This window comes from Macaca nemestrina, chromosome 3, assembly GCF_043159975.1.
Source record: "Macaca nemestrina isolate mMacNem1 chromosome 3, mMacNem.hap1, whole genome shotgun sequence".
NCBI lineage: Eukaryota > Metazoa > Chordata > Mammalia > Primates > Cercopithecidae > Macaca > Macaca nemestrina.
The window spans coordinates 42,926,742-42,941,678 of NC_092127.1; the positions used below are offsets into that span (position 1 = coordinate 42,926,742).

Below are 14,937 nucleotides of genomic sequence, written 5' to 3' on the forward strand. Positions count from 1 at the left end.
TACATGAAATGCTCTGAACTTCACATTGCTGGCTTCTTGTCACTCAGATCTCTGTTCAATGCCACATCTTCAGAGGGGCCTTCCCTTAGCAACTAAAGAGTGGCCATCAGGTCGCCCCCTCCCTTTTTTTTTTTTTTTGAAATGGAGTCTGACTCTGTTGCCAGACTGGAGTGCAGTGGCACAATTTCGACTCACTGCAACCTCTGCCTCCCGGATTCAAGCAATTCTCCTGCCTCAGCCTCCTGAATAGCTGGGACTACAGGCGTGCGCCACCACGCCCAGCTAATTTTTGTATTTTTAGTAGAGACAAGGTTTCACCATGTTGGCCATGATGGTCTGGATCTCTTGACCTCATGATCCGCCCACCTCGGTCTCCCAAAGTGCTGGGATTACAGGCATGAGCCACCGTGCCCCCTCCCTAACCCCGCCCCCTCCCAATTCTTTTTTTTAATAGAGAATTGTCATTTGGCCCAGGTTTTGTCATGTGGCTCAGGGTGGTCTTGAACTTCTGGACTCAAAGGATTTTCCTGCTTCAGCCTCCCAAAGTGCTATGGATTACAGGCATAAGCTGCCCCACCTGGGTCACTCTTTAAAATTACTATATTTGAATATTTGAATTATCCATGTAGCATTTATCTTCTCATAGTTTTCTTGTTCATGTTATGTTCTTTTTTTTTTTTTTTTTTTTTGAGACGAAGTCTTGCTCTGTCGCCCAGGCTGGAGTGCAGTGGCCCTCTCAGCTCACTGAAAGCTCCGCCTCCCGAGTAGCTGGGACTACAGGCACTCGCCACCTCGCCCGGCTAGTTTTTTGTATTTTTTAGTAGAGACGGGGTTTCACCGGGTTAGCCAGGATGGTCTTGATCTCCTGACCTCGTGATCCGCCCATCTCGGCCTCCCAAAGTGCTGGGATTACAGGCTTGAGCCACTGCGCCCGGCCCATGTTATGTTCTTATTGTTGTTGTTTAATTTGGCCAAAATATAAGTTTAATGAGAGCAGGAACTATATCTGCCTTGTTTATTATTCTAGTGTCTAGAAAAAAACCTGGCACAGAATTGGTGATCAAAAACATGTCAGTTCCTTGAACCAATAAATAAATTTGTAACCAGTTTCACACCACTTAAGACTGGTATCCTCTCACTTGTGAAAGTTCACACTTCTATTTCATTTTGTCATCGTTGTTTTGAGACAGAGTTTCACTCTTGTTGCCCAAACTGGACTGCAGTGGTGCAGTCTCACTGCAACCTCTGCCTCCTGGGTTCAAGCAATTCTCCTGCCCCAGCGTCCGGAGTAACTGGGATTACAGGCACATGCCACCCCACCCGCCTAATTTTTGTATTTTTCGTAGAGACGAGGTTTCACCATGTTGGCCAGGTTGGTCTCGAACTCTTGCCCTCGAGTGATCCTCCCTCCTCGGCCTCCCAAAGTGCTGGATTACAGGCATGAGCCACCATGCCCCACCTCTATTTCATTTTTGTATAATATTTTAACATTTTGAAAACTTGTCCTGAATCTTTAAAAGCAAACCCAATATTTTTGGGCTTCATATTACTCATGCAAGGTATTGTAATTGTATTCTTAACAATTTTCAAGAAGTAAAAATATTATAAAACCAAAATTATAATGGTTGGAAAAATATTGGAGTTACCTTTTCTGTAATTATTATAGTAATTGTAATTAGAATTAGTGCATCTTAAAAATATCCTGCATCCTAGTTAGTTACCTTTTACTATGTAATCATAGAAAATGGACCACTCATCCTCCCCTCTGGGTCTTTGATGGACTGTTAATTGAAAATATATAATTAGTGTAAAGTGGTCAAATGAGAATGTTTTAGAGGAAATAACTAGGTTTATAAGAGTTCTCATTCCTTAATAAAACCATAGAATAATTACATACTTAAAAGAATGGTGGTTCCAACACTAAAATTATAGGGAAAATGGGTAGGAAATGATTTATCCTTAGTACTGAGAAAATGCTCATTCATTTTGAGCTTGCTCATTGAACAGAGTGACATTTTAGACACTAAAAATCAAAATAATGCATGAAAATTCTATGTTATAATGTAATAATTCGAGCGTTGTTCCAAGGTCTATGATGTCATCAAGATCCTGTCCTGGAATTGTTCACTAAATGCTTATCAGGGATATTAATAAAATTAAATGAAGTTGTTCTTTTCCTATAAGATTCATTTAGGAAATGCATATTGTCAATCTCATATTTAAGATTGACAACTCTAATTACTAGAATCTTCTGAATTTTAAAATAGAATAGGGATTATCTGATAACAGAAATAAACTGTAGAAAGTTGTATTTAACCTTTGGAGAAGAGATTTAAACAGTAAACTCTGAGAATTAAACATCCACAAATACGATATACATTAGCGAAATCTCATTCTAAAAGTGGTATGTATACAAATGCTTGCATCTTAAAAGAATTAATTTTGTATTTCTTTAGTAGTGTTTTAAACTAGAGAAACTAGAAAAACTGGTAGGTTCATATCTATTTATGTCAATTGTGTGTATCTAAAGGTGGAATACTAAGTACAATTTGAGGGAATCATAATTAGCTAATTATAAAGCTCCTATTTTAAGAGTAAAAATTTTAAGTTTAAATAAGACCTAATCAAAATTTTAGGCATATCACTACTTTCACTTCACTCACCTCAAAAACTTGAGTGGAAACTCCATTTACTGCTGCTTCTACATGGCCTGGCATTTGGCCTGGCTCAGAGTGGTTGTCAAATGAATGAATGAATGAATGAATGAATGAATGAATGAATGAGTTAATTTTTACTTAATAACATATAAAAATAACTTAGGAAATTCATATATATGTCCACTTATTTGTGGTCTCTAATTTTCCTAATTAAGACTCTCACCTAAAACAATAAATAATTGAAATCTCAGAAATATAATTAGAATATCAATTAGATATTTATACTTTTGTTTCTTAAAAAAATGGTTATGTTTGGCCTAACTGTATATTTTCATATATTTTGTCCTATGTCTTTGATATCTACCAGGAAAATCTATAATTGTAGTGACTTTTATTTACATCATCTTCAATATTTGTATTGTTTCTCAATTATAGTTTACTTCATTGGCTTACAAATATCTTTGATACCATTTTATTTTTTCCTAGGTAACTTTTTTCTCATATAAATTTTATGTTTTATACCTTGAAGAAAGAGAAAGAATTGTTCACCTCAACAAACAAAAGTTATTTTTGATGTAATATGGAGAGACTCTGGTTAAATTAACAAAGTTGGTTGGAATGAATCATTTGAATAAACAGTTCTCCTAAACTGTCCCTGTGGGCATATAACATAGTGTTATATGTGCCCTTCCTGTATCTAACAAAATGATCACATAAGTCCTATTTCTCCCCCTCCTCACCTTGCCAGAAATTTCTTTATTCAGTCAGTTTGACCGATCTTGGAGCTTCATGATTATACGGAGGTATGCAGAGTTGAAGATGTGTTTTACCTCTACTGCTGTAATGGTATAAAGCTGCTCCTGTGTTGTTTTTATGTTCATTTCCTTCATAAAATACTAGAAACTGACTTATACAGCAAAACATTCTCCCATATAAGGATTTCTGTTCAAAAGAGTGCACATGCATGTTTTTGCTTTTTGTGTGTTTGGTGGGGTGAGGAGGAGAGAGATGAGCAGAAGGGAGGAGATGGTGGAGCCTAAAGGGTTACAAGTCAGTGAAGAAAGGAAATTTTGTCCCCTAGAGCCTTTACAAATGTAGATCAATCCTAGATAATATCCTCCTCTTAGAGATTTTCATGAGGATTTTTAGAAGATTTGGGGGTGGCAGAAGATGCTCTTTTCTCTGAGGCTCAATGTGATTATTTGTAAAATAAGAATAATATTTTCCTCATAGGGTGACGTGTGAAAGTTAATGACACAATACATACGAAGTATTTAGCATTGGCCCCCATGCTTCATAAGAGCTAGGTAAACAGTATTTATTTGTGGAGAATAGCTTTTAATGGAGGTAACACTCACAGACAACAACACCACCCTGAATTTTTGCAGCTCAAGCTGTTGCGAAGGACTTCTTGAAGAGATATTTAAATGATCATTTGATCGGTGCCAGTGACATCAAGGTCATATTTTTCAGAAATTCTGGTTACTTCAACATTCTCAGTTAAGAAGAATGGCATATGAACATGGGAAAGTAAGAGCAGTAAACGAATTAGAGGATAGGTACATTTATTTTCACCAGCCATTAACCAAATGACTTGGCCAAAATGACCTTTTGCAGTGACTGAAAACAAAACATAGTAATCTCAGCACTTTGGGAAGCCAAGGCGGGCGGATCACTTGAGGTCAGGAGTTCAAGACCAGCCTGGCCAACATGGTAAAACCCTGTCTCTACCAAAAATATAAAAAATTTACCGGGCATAGTGGCATACGCCTGTAATCCCAGCTACTCGGGATGCTGAGGCAGGAGAATCACTTGAACCTAGGAAGCAGAGGTTGTGTAAGCTGAAATCATGCCACTGCACTCCAACCTGGGTGACACAGCAAGACTCCACCTCAAAAAAAAAAATGTAAAAAATATTTCATTAGCTAAATCCAACTCTACGAATAGTAAAATTCTATCCAAATCAATGTGAATTGGTTCACTCATTCCCAAACTTCTTTTTACTACAGTGTATTAGGTTGAACCATATGAAATTGCAAATATTTGATCACTTTTTATCGATAAGAACATAAGTCTTTTTTTATATATACTTTAAGTTCTGGGATACATGGGCAGAGCATACAGGTTTGTTACATAGGTATACACGTGCCATGGTGGTTTGCTGCACCCATCAACGTGTCATCTACATTAGGTATTTCTCCTAATGCTATCCCTCCCCTAGTCCCCCACTCCCCAATAGGCCCTAGTGTGTGATGTTCCCTTCTCTATGTCCATGTCTTCTCATTGTTCAACTCCCACTTATGAGTGAGAACATGCAGTGTTTGGTTTTCTGTTCCTGTGTTAGTTTGCTGAGAAGTGTTAGTTTGCTGAGAATGATAGTGTCCAGCTGCATCCATGTCCCTAAAAAGGACATGAACTCATCCTTTTTTTATAGCTGCATAATATTCTATGGTGTATATGTCCCACATTTTCTTTATCCAGTGTATCATTTATGGATATTTAGGTTGGTTCCAAGTCTTTGCTATTGTGAACAGTCTTTGCTATTGTGAACAGTGCTGCAATAAACATATGTGTCTATGTGTCTTTATGGTAGAATGATTTATAATCCTTGGGGAATATACCCAGTAATGGGATTGCTGGGTCAAATAGTATTTCTGGTTCTAGATCCTTGAGAAATCGCCACCCTATCTTCCACAATGGTTGAACTAATTTACACTCCCACCAACAGGGTAAAAACATTTCTATTTCTCCATATCCTCTCCAGCATCTGTTGTTTCCTCACTTTTTAATGATTGCCATTCTAAATGGTGTGAGATGGTATCTCAAACATTTCTATTTCTCCACATTCTCTCCTGCATCTGTTGTTTCCTGACTTTTTAATGATTGCTGTTCTAACTGGCGTGAGATGGTATCTCATTGTGGTTTTGATTTGCATTTCTCTAATGGTCAGTGATGATGAGCTTCTTTTTCATATGTTTGCTGGACGCATAAATGTCTTCTTCTGAGAAGTGTCTGTTCATATCCTTTGCCCAGTTTTTAAGTGAGTTGTTTTTTTTCTTGTAAATTTGTTGAAGTTCTTTGTAGATTCTAGGTTTTAGCCCTTTGTCAGTTGGCTAGATGGAAAAATTTTTCTCCCATTCTGTAGGTTGCCTGTTCACTCTGATGATAGTTCATTTTGCTGTGCAGAAACTCTTTAGTTTAATTAGATCCCATTTGTCAATTTTGGCTTTTGTTGCCATTGTTGTTGGTGTTATAGTCATGAAGTCTTTACTCATGCCTATGTCCTGAATGGTATTGCCTAGGTTTTCTTCTAGGGTTTTTATGGTTTTAGGTCTTACGTTTAAGTCTTTAATCCATCTTGAGTTAATTTTTGTATAAGGTGTAAGGAAGGGGCCCAGTTTCAGCTTTTTGCATATGGCTAGCCAGTTTTCCCAACACCATTTAATAAATAGGGAATCCTTTCCCCATTGCTTGTTTTTGTCAGGCTTGTTGAAGATCAGATGGTTGTAGATGTGTGTCATTATTTCTGAAGCCTCTGTTCTGTTCCATTGATTTATATATCTGTTTTGGTACAGTACCATGCTGTTTTGGTTACTGTAGCCTTGTAGTTTGAAGTCTGTTAGCGTGATGCCTCTAGCTTTGTTCTTTTTGCTTAGGATTGTCTTGGCTCTACAGGCTCTTTTTTGGTTCCATATGAAATTTAAAGTAATTTTTTAAAAATCTGTGAAGAAAGTCAATGGTAGCTTGATGGGGATAGCATTGAATCTATAAATTACTTTGGGCAGTATGACTATTTTCACAATATTGATTCTTCCTATCCACGAGCATGAAATGTTTTACCATTTGTTTGTGTTCTCTTATTTCCTTGAGCAGTGGTTTGTAGTTCTCCTTGAAGAGGTCCTTCACATCCCTGTAAGTTGTGTTTCTAGGTATTTTATTCTCTTTGTAGCAATTGTGAATGGGAGTTCACTCATGATTTGGCTCTCTGTCTGTTATTGGTGTATAGGAATGCTTGTGATTTTTGTACATTGATTTTGTATCCTGAGACTTTGCTGAAGTTGCTTATCAGCTTAAGGAGATTTTGGGCTGAGACGATGGGGTTTTCTAAATATACAATCATGTCATTTGCAAACAGAGACAATTTGACTTCCTCTCTTCCTATTCGAATACCCTTTATTTATTCCTCTTGCCTGATCGCCCTGGCCAGAACTTCCAATACTATGTTGAATAGGTGTGGTGAGAGAGGAACATCCTTGCCTTGTACCAGTTTTCAAAGGGAATGCTTCCAGCTTGTGCCCATTCAGTATGATATTGGCTGTGGGTTTGTCATAAATAGCTCTTATTATTTTGAGATACGTTCCATCAATACCTAGTTTATCAAGAGTTTTTAGCATGAAGGGGTGTTTAATTTTATCGAAGACCTTTTCTGCATCTGTTGAGATAATCATGTGGTTTTTGTCGTTGGTTCTATTTATGTGAGAGAAATTATGTTTTGTGATTCGCGTATGTTGAACCAGCTTTGCATCCCAGGGATGAAGCCAACTTGATCGTGGTGAATAAGATTTTTAATGTGCTGCTGGATTTGGTTTGCCAGTATTTTATTGAGGATTTTCGCATCAATGTGCATCAGGGATGTTGGCCTGAAATTTTCTTTTTTTGTGTGTGTCTCTGCCAGGTTTTGTTATCAGGATGATGTTGGCCTCTAAGATGAGTTAGGGAGGAGTCCCTCTTTTTCTATTGTTTGGAATAGTTTCAGAAGTAATGGTACCAGCTCCTCTTTGTACCTCTGATAGAATTCAGCTATGAATCTGTCTGGTCCTGGGCTTTTTTTGGTTAGTAGGCTATTAATTACTGCCTCAATTTCAGAACTTGTTATTGGTCTATTCAGGGATTTGACTTCTTCCTGGTATAGTCTCGGAAGAGTATATGTGTCCAGGAATTTATCCATTTCTTCTATATTTTCTAGTTATTTGCATAGAGGTATTTATAGTATTCTCTGATGGTAGTTTGTATTTCTGTGCGATCAGTAGTGATATCCCCTTTATCATTTTTTATTGCATCTGTTTGATTATTCTGTCTTCTCAATTAGTCTGGCTAGCATTCTATCTATTTTGTTAATCTTTTTTTTTTTTTAAAAAACAGCTCCTGGATTCATTGATTTTTTGAAGGATTTTTTGTGTCTCTATCTTCTTCAGTTCTGCTCTGATCTTAGTTATTTCTTGCCTTCTGCTAGCTTTTGAATTTGTTTGCTCTTGATTCTCTAGTTCTTTTAATTTTGATGTTAGGGTGTCGATTTAAATCTTTTCTGCTTTATCAATGTGGGCATTAAGTGCTGTAAATTTCCCTCTAAACACTGCTTTAGCTGTGTCCCAGAGATTATGGTACGTTGTGTCTTTGTTATCATTGTTTTCAAAGATCTTATTTATTTCTGCCTTAATTTTGTTATTTACCCAGTAGTCACTTAGGAGCATGTTGTTCAGTTTCCATTTGTGGTTTTGAATGAGTTTCTTAATCCTGAGTTCTAATTTGATTGCACTGTGGTCTGAGAGACTGTTTGTTATGATATCTATTCTTTTGTATTTGCTAGGGAGTGTTTTACTTCCAATTATGTAGTCAATTTTAGAATAAGTGTGATGTGGTACTGAGAAGAATGTACATTCTGTTGATTTGGGGTGGGGAGTCCTGTACATGCCTATTAAGTCCACTTGGTCCAGAGCTGAATTCAAGTCCGGAATATCCTTGTTAATTTTCTGTCTTGTTGATCTGTCTAATATTGACAGTGGGGTGTTAAAGTCTCTCATTATTATTATGTGGGATTCTAAGTCTCTTTGTAGGTCTCTAAGAACTTGTCTTACTCATCTGGGTGCTCCTGTATTGGGTGCATATATATTTAGGCTAGTTAGCTCTTTTTGCTTCATTGATCCCTTTACCATTACGTAATGCCCTTCTTTGTCTTTTTTTTCATCTTTGTTGGTTTAAAGTCTGTTTTATCAGAGACTAGGATTGCAACCTCTGCTTTTATTTTGCTTATCATTTACCTGGTAAATATTCCTTTATCCCTTTATTTTAAGCCTATGTGTGCCTTTGCACATGAAATGGGCTTCCTGAATAGAGCACACCGATGAATCTTCAGCCTTTATCAAATTTGCCAGTCTGTTTCTATTAATTGGGGTATTTAGCCCATTTACAGTTAAGGTTAATATTGTTATGTGTGAATTTGATTCTGTCATAACGATGCTAGCTGGTTGTTTTGTCCGTTAGTTGATGCAGTTTCTTCATAGTGTTGATGGTCTTTACAATTTGGTGTTTTTGCAGTAGTTGGTACTGATTTTTTCTTTCCATATTTAGTGCTTCCTTCAGGAGCTCTGGTAAGGTAGGCCTGCTGGTGACAAAATCTCTCAGTATTTGCTTGTCTGTGAAGGATTTTATTTCTCCTTCAATTATGAAGCTTAATTTGACTGAATATGAAATTCTGAGTCGAAAATTCTTTTAAGAGTGTTGAATATTGGCCCCCACTCTCTTCTGGCTTGTAGGTTTCTGCAAAGAAATCCACTGTTAGTCTGATGTGCTTCCCTTTGTGGATAACCCGACCTTTCTCTCTGGCTGCCCTTAATACTGTTTCCTTCATTTCATCCTTGGTGAATCTGATGATTATGTGTCTCAGAGTTGCTCTTCTCAAGGAGTTTTGTGGTGTTCTCTGTATTTCCTGAATTTGAATGTTGGCCTGTCTTGCTAGGTTGGGAAGTGCTCCTGTATAGTATCCTAAAGCGTTTTCTAACTTGGGTCCATTCTCTCTGTCACTTTCAGGTACACCAATCAAATGTAGATTTGGTCTTTTCACATAGTCCCATATTTCTTGCAGGCTTCTTTCATTCTTTTTCTTCTTTTTTCTCTAATCTTATCTTCACACTTTATTTCATTAAGTTGATCTTCAATCTCTGATATCCTTTCTTCTGCTTGATCAATTCAGCTATTGATACTTTTGTATGCTTCACGAAATTCTCGTGCTGTGTTTTTCAGTTCCATCAGGTCATTTATATTCTTCTCTAAACTGGCTATTTTAGATAGCAATTCGTCTAACGTTTTGTCAAGGTTCTTAGCTTCCTTGCATTGGATTAGAACATGGTCCTTTAGCTCAGAGGAGTTTTTTTATTACCCGTTTTCCGAAACCTACTTCTGTCAATTCGTCAAACTCATTTTCCATCAAGTTTTGTTCCCTTGCTGGTGAGGAGTTATGATCCTTTGGAGAAGAAGAGGCATTCTGGATTTTGGAATTTTCAGCCTTTTTGTGCTGGTTTTTTCTTATCTTCGTGGGTTTATCTACCTTTGGTCTTTGATGTTGGTGACCTTCGGATGGCATTTCTGTGTGGACATCCTTTTTGTTGATGTTGATGCTATTCCTTTACGTTTGTTAGTTTTCCTTCTAACAGGCTCCTCTCCTGCAGGTCTGCTGGAGTTTGCTGGAGGTGCACTCCAGACCCTGTTTGCCTGGGTATCACCAGCGGAGGTTGCAGAACAGCAAAGATTTTTGCCTGTTCCTTCCTTTGGAAGCTTCGTCATGGAGGGTCATCCTCCAGATGCCAGCTAGAGCTTTCTTGTATGAGGTGTCTGTCAACCCCTGCTGGGAGATGTCTCTCAGTCAGGAGGCACGGGGGTCAGGGACCCACTTGAGGAGGCAGTCTGTCTCTTAGCAGAGCTGGAGCACTCTGCTGGCAGATCTGCTGCTCTCTTCAGGGCCAGCAGCCAGAAATATTTAAGTCTGCTGAAGCTGTGCCCACAGCCGTCCCTTCTCCCAGGTGCTGTGTCCCAGGGACATGGGAGTTTTATCTATAAGCCCATGACTGGGGCTGCTGCCTTTCTTTCAGAGATGCCCTGCCCAGAGAGGAGGAATCTAGAGAGGCAGTTTGGCTGCAGGGGCTTTGGGGAGCTGTAGTGTGTTCCACCCAGTTGGAACTTCCCAGAGGCTTTGTTTACATTGTAAGGAGGAAACCGCCTACTCAAGCCTTGGTAATGGTGGCTCCCCCGCCCCCACCAAGCTCGAGCAACCCAGGTTGACTTCAGACTGCTGGGCTGACAGCGAGAATTTCATGCTAGTGGATCTTAGCTTGGTTGGCTCCGTGTGGGTGGGATTCGCTGAGCTAGACCACTTGGCTCCCTGGCTTCAGCCTCCTTTCCAGGGTAGTGAATGGTTCTGTCTTGCTTGCATTGCAGGCAGCACTGGGGTGTGAAAAAAGAACTCCTGCTTGGTGTCTACCCAAATGGCCACCCTGTTTTGCACTTGAAACCCAGGGCCCTGGTGGCATAGGCACCGGAGGTAATCTCCTGGTCTGTGGGTTGTGAAGACCATGGGAAAAGCATAATATCTGGGCCAGAGAGCACCATTCCTCACAGCACAGACCCTTGTGGCTTCCCTTGGCTAGGCGAGGAAATTCCCCAACCCTTGCACTTCTCAGGTGAAGCAGTGCCCCACCCTGCTTCGGCTTGCCCTCTGTGGGCTTCACCCACTGTCTAACCCTTCCCAAAGAAATGAGCCGGTTACTTCAGTTGAAAATGCAGAAATCACCCACCTTCTGTGCTGAGCTCACTGGATGCTACAGACCAGAGCCGTTCCTATTTGGCCATCTTGCCAGACATTGCAGAACTTAAGCCTTATATAGCTTAGTCTAATAGATAGAACTTTCCTACTAAGTTAATTTCAAGATATTGAATGGTGAGTAATCACAGCTCTTTAAGAGAAACTTATCCTAATAGCCTGCTTGCCATCTGTTTCTTCTTGAAGATGAACTGCTGTAACTGTCGAAAGGTCAGTGTGGGACATGCCAGGGTAAGGTTGGAAAATATGTGAAATGGTGAAATTAAAAGTAAGAAAGAAAATTCTTTCTCTTACCTTTTTAGGGACACTACAACAAAGCTTCTCAACGCTTTCAGCAAGCTTTTGACACAACAGTAGAGCTAATGAGCATGCCTCTGATGGATGAGACAAAAGTTCACTATGGAATAGCAAAAGCTCATCAGATGATGCTTACAGTGAACAACTATATAGAGTCTGCAGATCTCACCAGCCTCAACTACCTGCTGTCATGGAAGGAGAGCAGAGGTGACATTGAACCTGATCCAGTTACTGGTAAGGCATTGGTTTTTAGAACACTTTAGTTTTCATATCATTCTCAGTGATTAATTCACTTTCATTGGAAAGGTTCACTCAAATGTTGGTGATTTTAATTTGATTGGTAATTTTAATTTTAATTTTATGGATCTATTACTACATGAAGGTTGGATATGCTTGTTGCTAAATTATACCTTTGATGTTTAAGAGAAGCATAAAATAGTGGTAATAATGTGGTGTACCTGATAAATCACCATTCTCATGCTGTGTTTTTTTTTTTTTTTCAATCAGTTATCTTAGTCAACAATACGTACTGATGAGGCATAGGAATGTGAAATAAGCTTATGCTTTTTTAGCATCATCCGTGTTATACCTTACTGAAAAGAGTGACTGTTGATGAATGCTAATTTGCTTTATCTGCTTACTTTACTGATGAGTACTTTTATCAGTCTGAGTTTGAATATTAATTTAGAAAATACCTGGTAGTAATCTTTCTCAATTCTACTTTTTTCCTACATACTTTTTCTTATGAAGAATTCTATTCAAAATAGTCAATTAAGGCCGGGCGCGGTGGCTCAAGCCTGTAATCCCAGCACTTTGGGAGGCCGAGACGGGCGGATCACAAGGTCAGGAGATCCAGACCATCCTGGCTAACATGGTGAAACCCCGTCTCTACTAAAAATACAAAAAAACTAGCCGGGCGAGGTGGCGGGCGCCTGTAGTCCCAGCTACTCAGGAGGCTGAGGCAGGAGAATGGCGCAAACCCGGGAGGCGGAGCTTGCAGTGAGCTGAGATCCGGCCACTGCACTCCAGCCTGGGCGACAGAGCGAGACTCCGTCTCAAAAAAAAAAAAAAAAAGTCAATTAAAAACCAACAACTAGAAGGGATGCAGAGGTCACTATTATGTGCCAACTAGGTTTGGCTCAAGTCCCCAGTTAAGAACTTTAGAATGGGATATTTTAAAAAACAAAACAAAATAAAATTTAAAAAAATACTGCCTATGACAGACTTTAGAGTTTCTTTTATTTGTGTGCAAATCAAACTTTTTAAAGTAAAATATTTTGGCATAACTCAAATGGAATCATAAGGCAAACCTTTTGTAATGTGAAGAAGTATCTTCTATTTGATTTGAACTCTTTGTTTTCCCCTGTGGTCATTTAGATGAAACAACAATCTATTTTGGTATTTATTTCCTCCATAGAATAAATTGTAAATAATAGCAAATTAAGCACACATGAGTTTTGTTGACTTTTTTAGGTCAGTAGAATATTACTTAACAACGCACCATCCTCTACTTATAAAATAAGGAAAGATCTTCCAAATACATCCATAGTAAGAGAAAACAAGATGAAGTCTTCAAAAAATTGGCAGCTTCTTGAGTTTCAGTGTGTTAAAACACTTCCAAAATATTTACAGTCCATTATTAACTGACTGCTTTCAGGTCATATTGTGCTTACTTCAGCATGCTGTCTTGTCATCATGTATTTGAGAGTTCTGTAGTTTTGAGTTATGTATCCTTCAGGTTCTCATATTTTCTGCCCAGAATGGCAGAAAATAACCCAGAGGAAACATGACCCATATTAGATTACTTATTCTGATGAAGGTTTAGTAGAAGATAAGTAAAACTACTCGCATTTTCAGATTTATTTTGGATAAACTCCGACCATCACAATGGTAAGTATGAAAAAAAAAAAAAAAAAACTCCTGAAAAAAGTATCTTCTGATCAGACCTATGTCCATTCCAGGCCATCCTGATTTTCGCTTTAAAAAAAATCTTTTTTTTTTTTTCGAGATGGAGTCCTGCTCTGTCGCCCAGGCTGGAGTGCAGTGGCGTGATCTCGGCTCACTGCAAGCTCTGCCTCCCGGGTTCACACCATCTTCCTGCCTCAGCCTCCCGAGCACCTGGGACCACAGGCGCCCACCATGATGCCCGGCTAATTTTTTTTGTATTTTTAGTAGAGACGTGGTTTCACAGTATTAGCCAGGATGGTGTCGATCTCCTGACTGGGTGGTCCATCTGCCTCGGCCTCCGAAAGTGCTGGGAGTACAGGCGTGAGCCACCACACCTGGCTTTTTTGTTTTTCTTTGTTCTGTAAGACTATGTATTTTTCTATACATTTTATGTTTTATTTCCATGCTTTTGTAAGGTCACATTTTTTTTTCCCCCAACAGGACTTAGGAGCAAAACAAAAGCATATCAAAATATTATTCAGACATTAAAAAACAGCTATTCGCCTGGTAGAGGGGGCAGATTAAGTTGTTCAGAATGCTATAAAATAAAACAATCATTTGCTGATTTATTTCACCTACATTAGAAATATATGCATGGATGAGCCACAACATTATAAAACTGAAAAATAAAAACCTTTTGGATCCAAGTATAAGTGAGAAATTAATTCTCATACTACTGTCATGGTTTAACATTTTCAGAGGTAGCCATTCTATTTGGAAATAAAGCCTATAGGATATTATCAAACACGTTTGTTTACATAGACATATTTTTTAGTTCAAAAGACAGGAAATTCTGCTTTAAAATGCTTCAGAAATATTTCTTGAACCACAACTCTTAACACTATCTCTGCTCTGCTTAAAAATCTTCCTTGGCTCCCCACTGCCTGCTCATTAAATACAAGCTTCTCAACCTTTTCTGACCACTTCCCTCCCCTGCCTTATGCCACTCCCCCTGCCCTCTGCACATCACATGCTTTACTATCACCTACTTTCAGTTCTAGCCCCATCCAGGAAAATCTTGCCATTTTGCTAGGTCATTCTCAGATGCTGAACGCTTCCATGATGCCCTCTCATTTAAATGTGGTCTCTTCTCTGTCCCACATTGAATGTCATTCATTTCTCTCCACGCACTTTTCATTTGGCATATTCTGCATCCTACCACGGCCATTTCTGTAATCCCCTTAACTGCCTGATTAAGGGTACAAGTCTCTTGAAAACAGGTCCTTGTTCTTGGTATTCCCTACAAAAGAAGACACGATGTTTGGCATCTACTAGGTACCAAGTAAATATTTGTTGAATTAAATAGAATTCAAAATGAGTATGTATGCCCTAATCATAAACTAGTTTGCATTAACTACTTTTTAAACAAAATGCATCGTTTCCCCATCTTCTTGGAAAACCTGTGATCCAACACTGCATTTTGATTACTATCCCATTATCACA

The 14,937-nt window shown here is 38.7% G+C and overlaps 1 protein-coding gene across 3 annotated transcripts in view; it reads left to right on the forward strand.

Annotated features, from left to right (window-relative positions):
* LOC105463434 (tetratricopeptide repeat domain 29) overlaps nt 1-14,937 on the forward strand; it is a 264,157-nt gene that overhangs the window by 136,268 nt on the left and 112,952 nt on the right. For all 3 annotated transcript variants that reach the window (XM_011710516.2, XM_011710517.2, XM_011710518.3), the window contains exon 11: nt 11,553-11,781. In XM_011710516.2, coding sequence (XP_011708818.1) covers nt 11,553-11,781 — 229 coding nt within the window. The remainder of the gene's footprint in view (nt 1-11,552; nt 11,782-14,937) is intronic.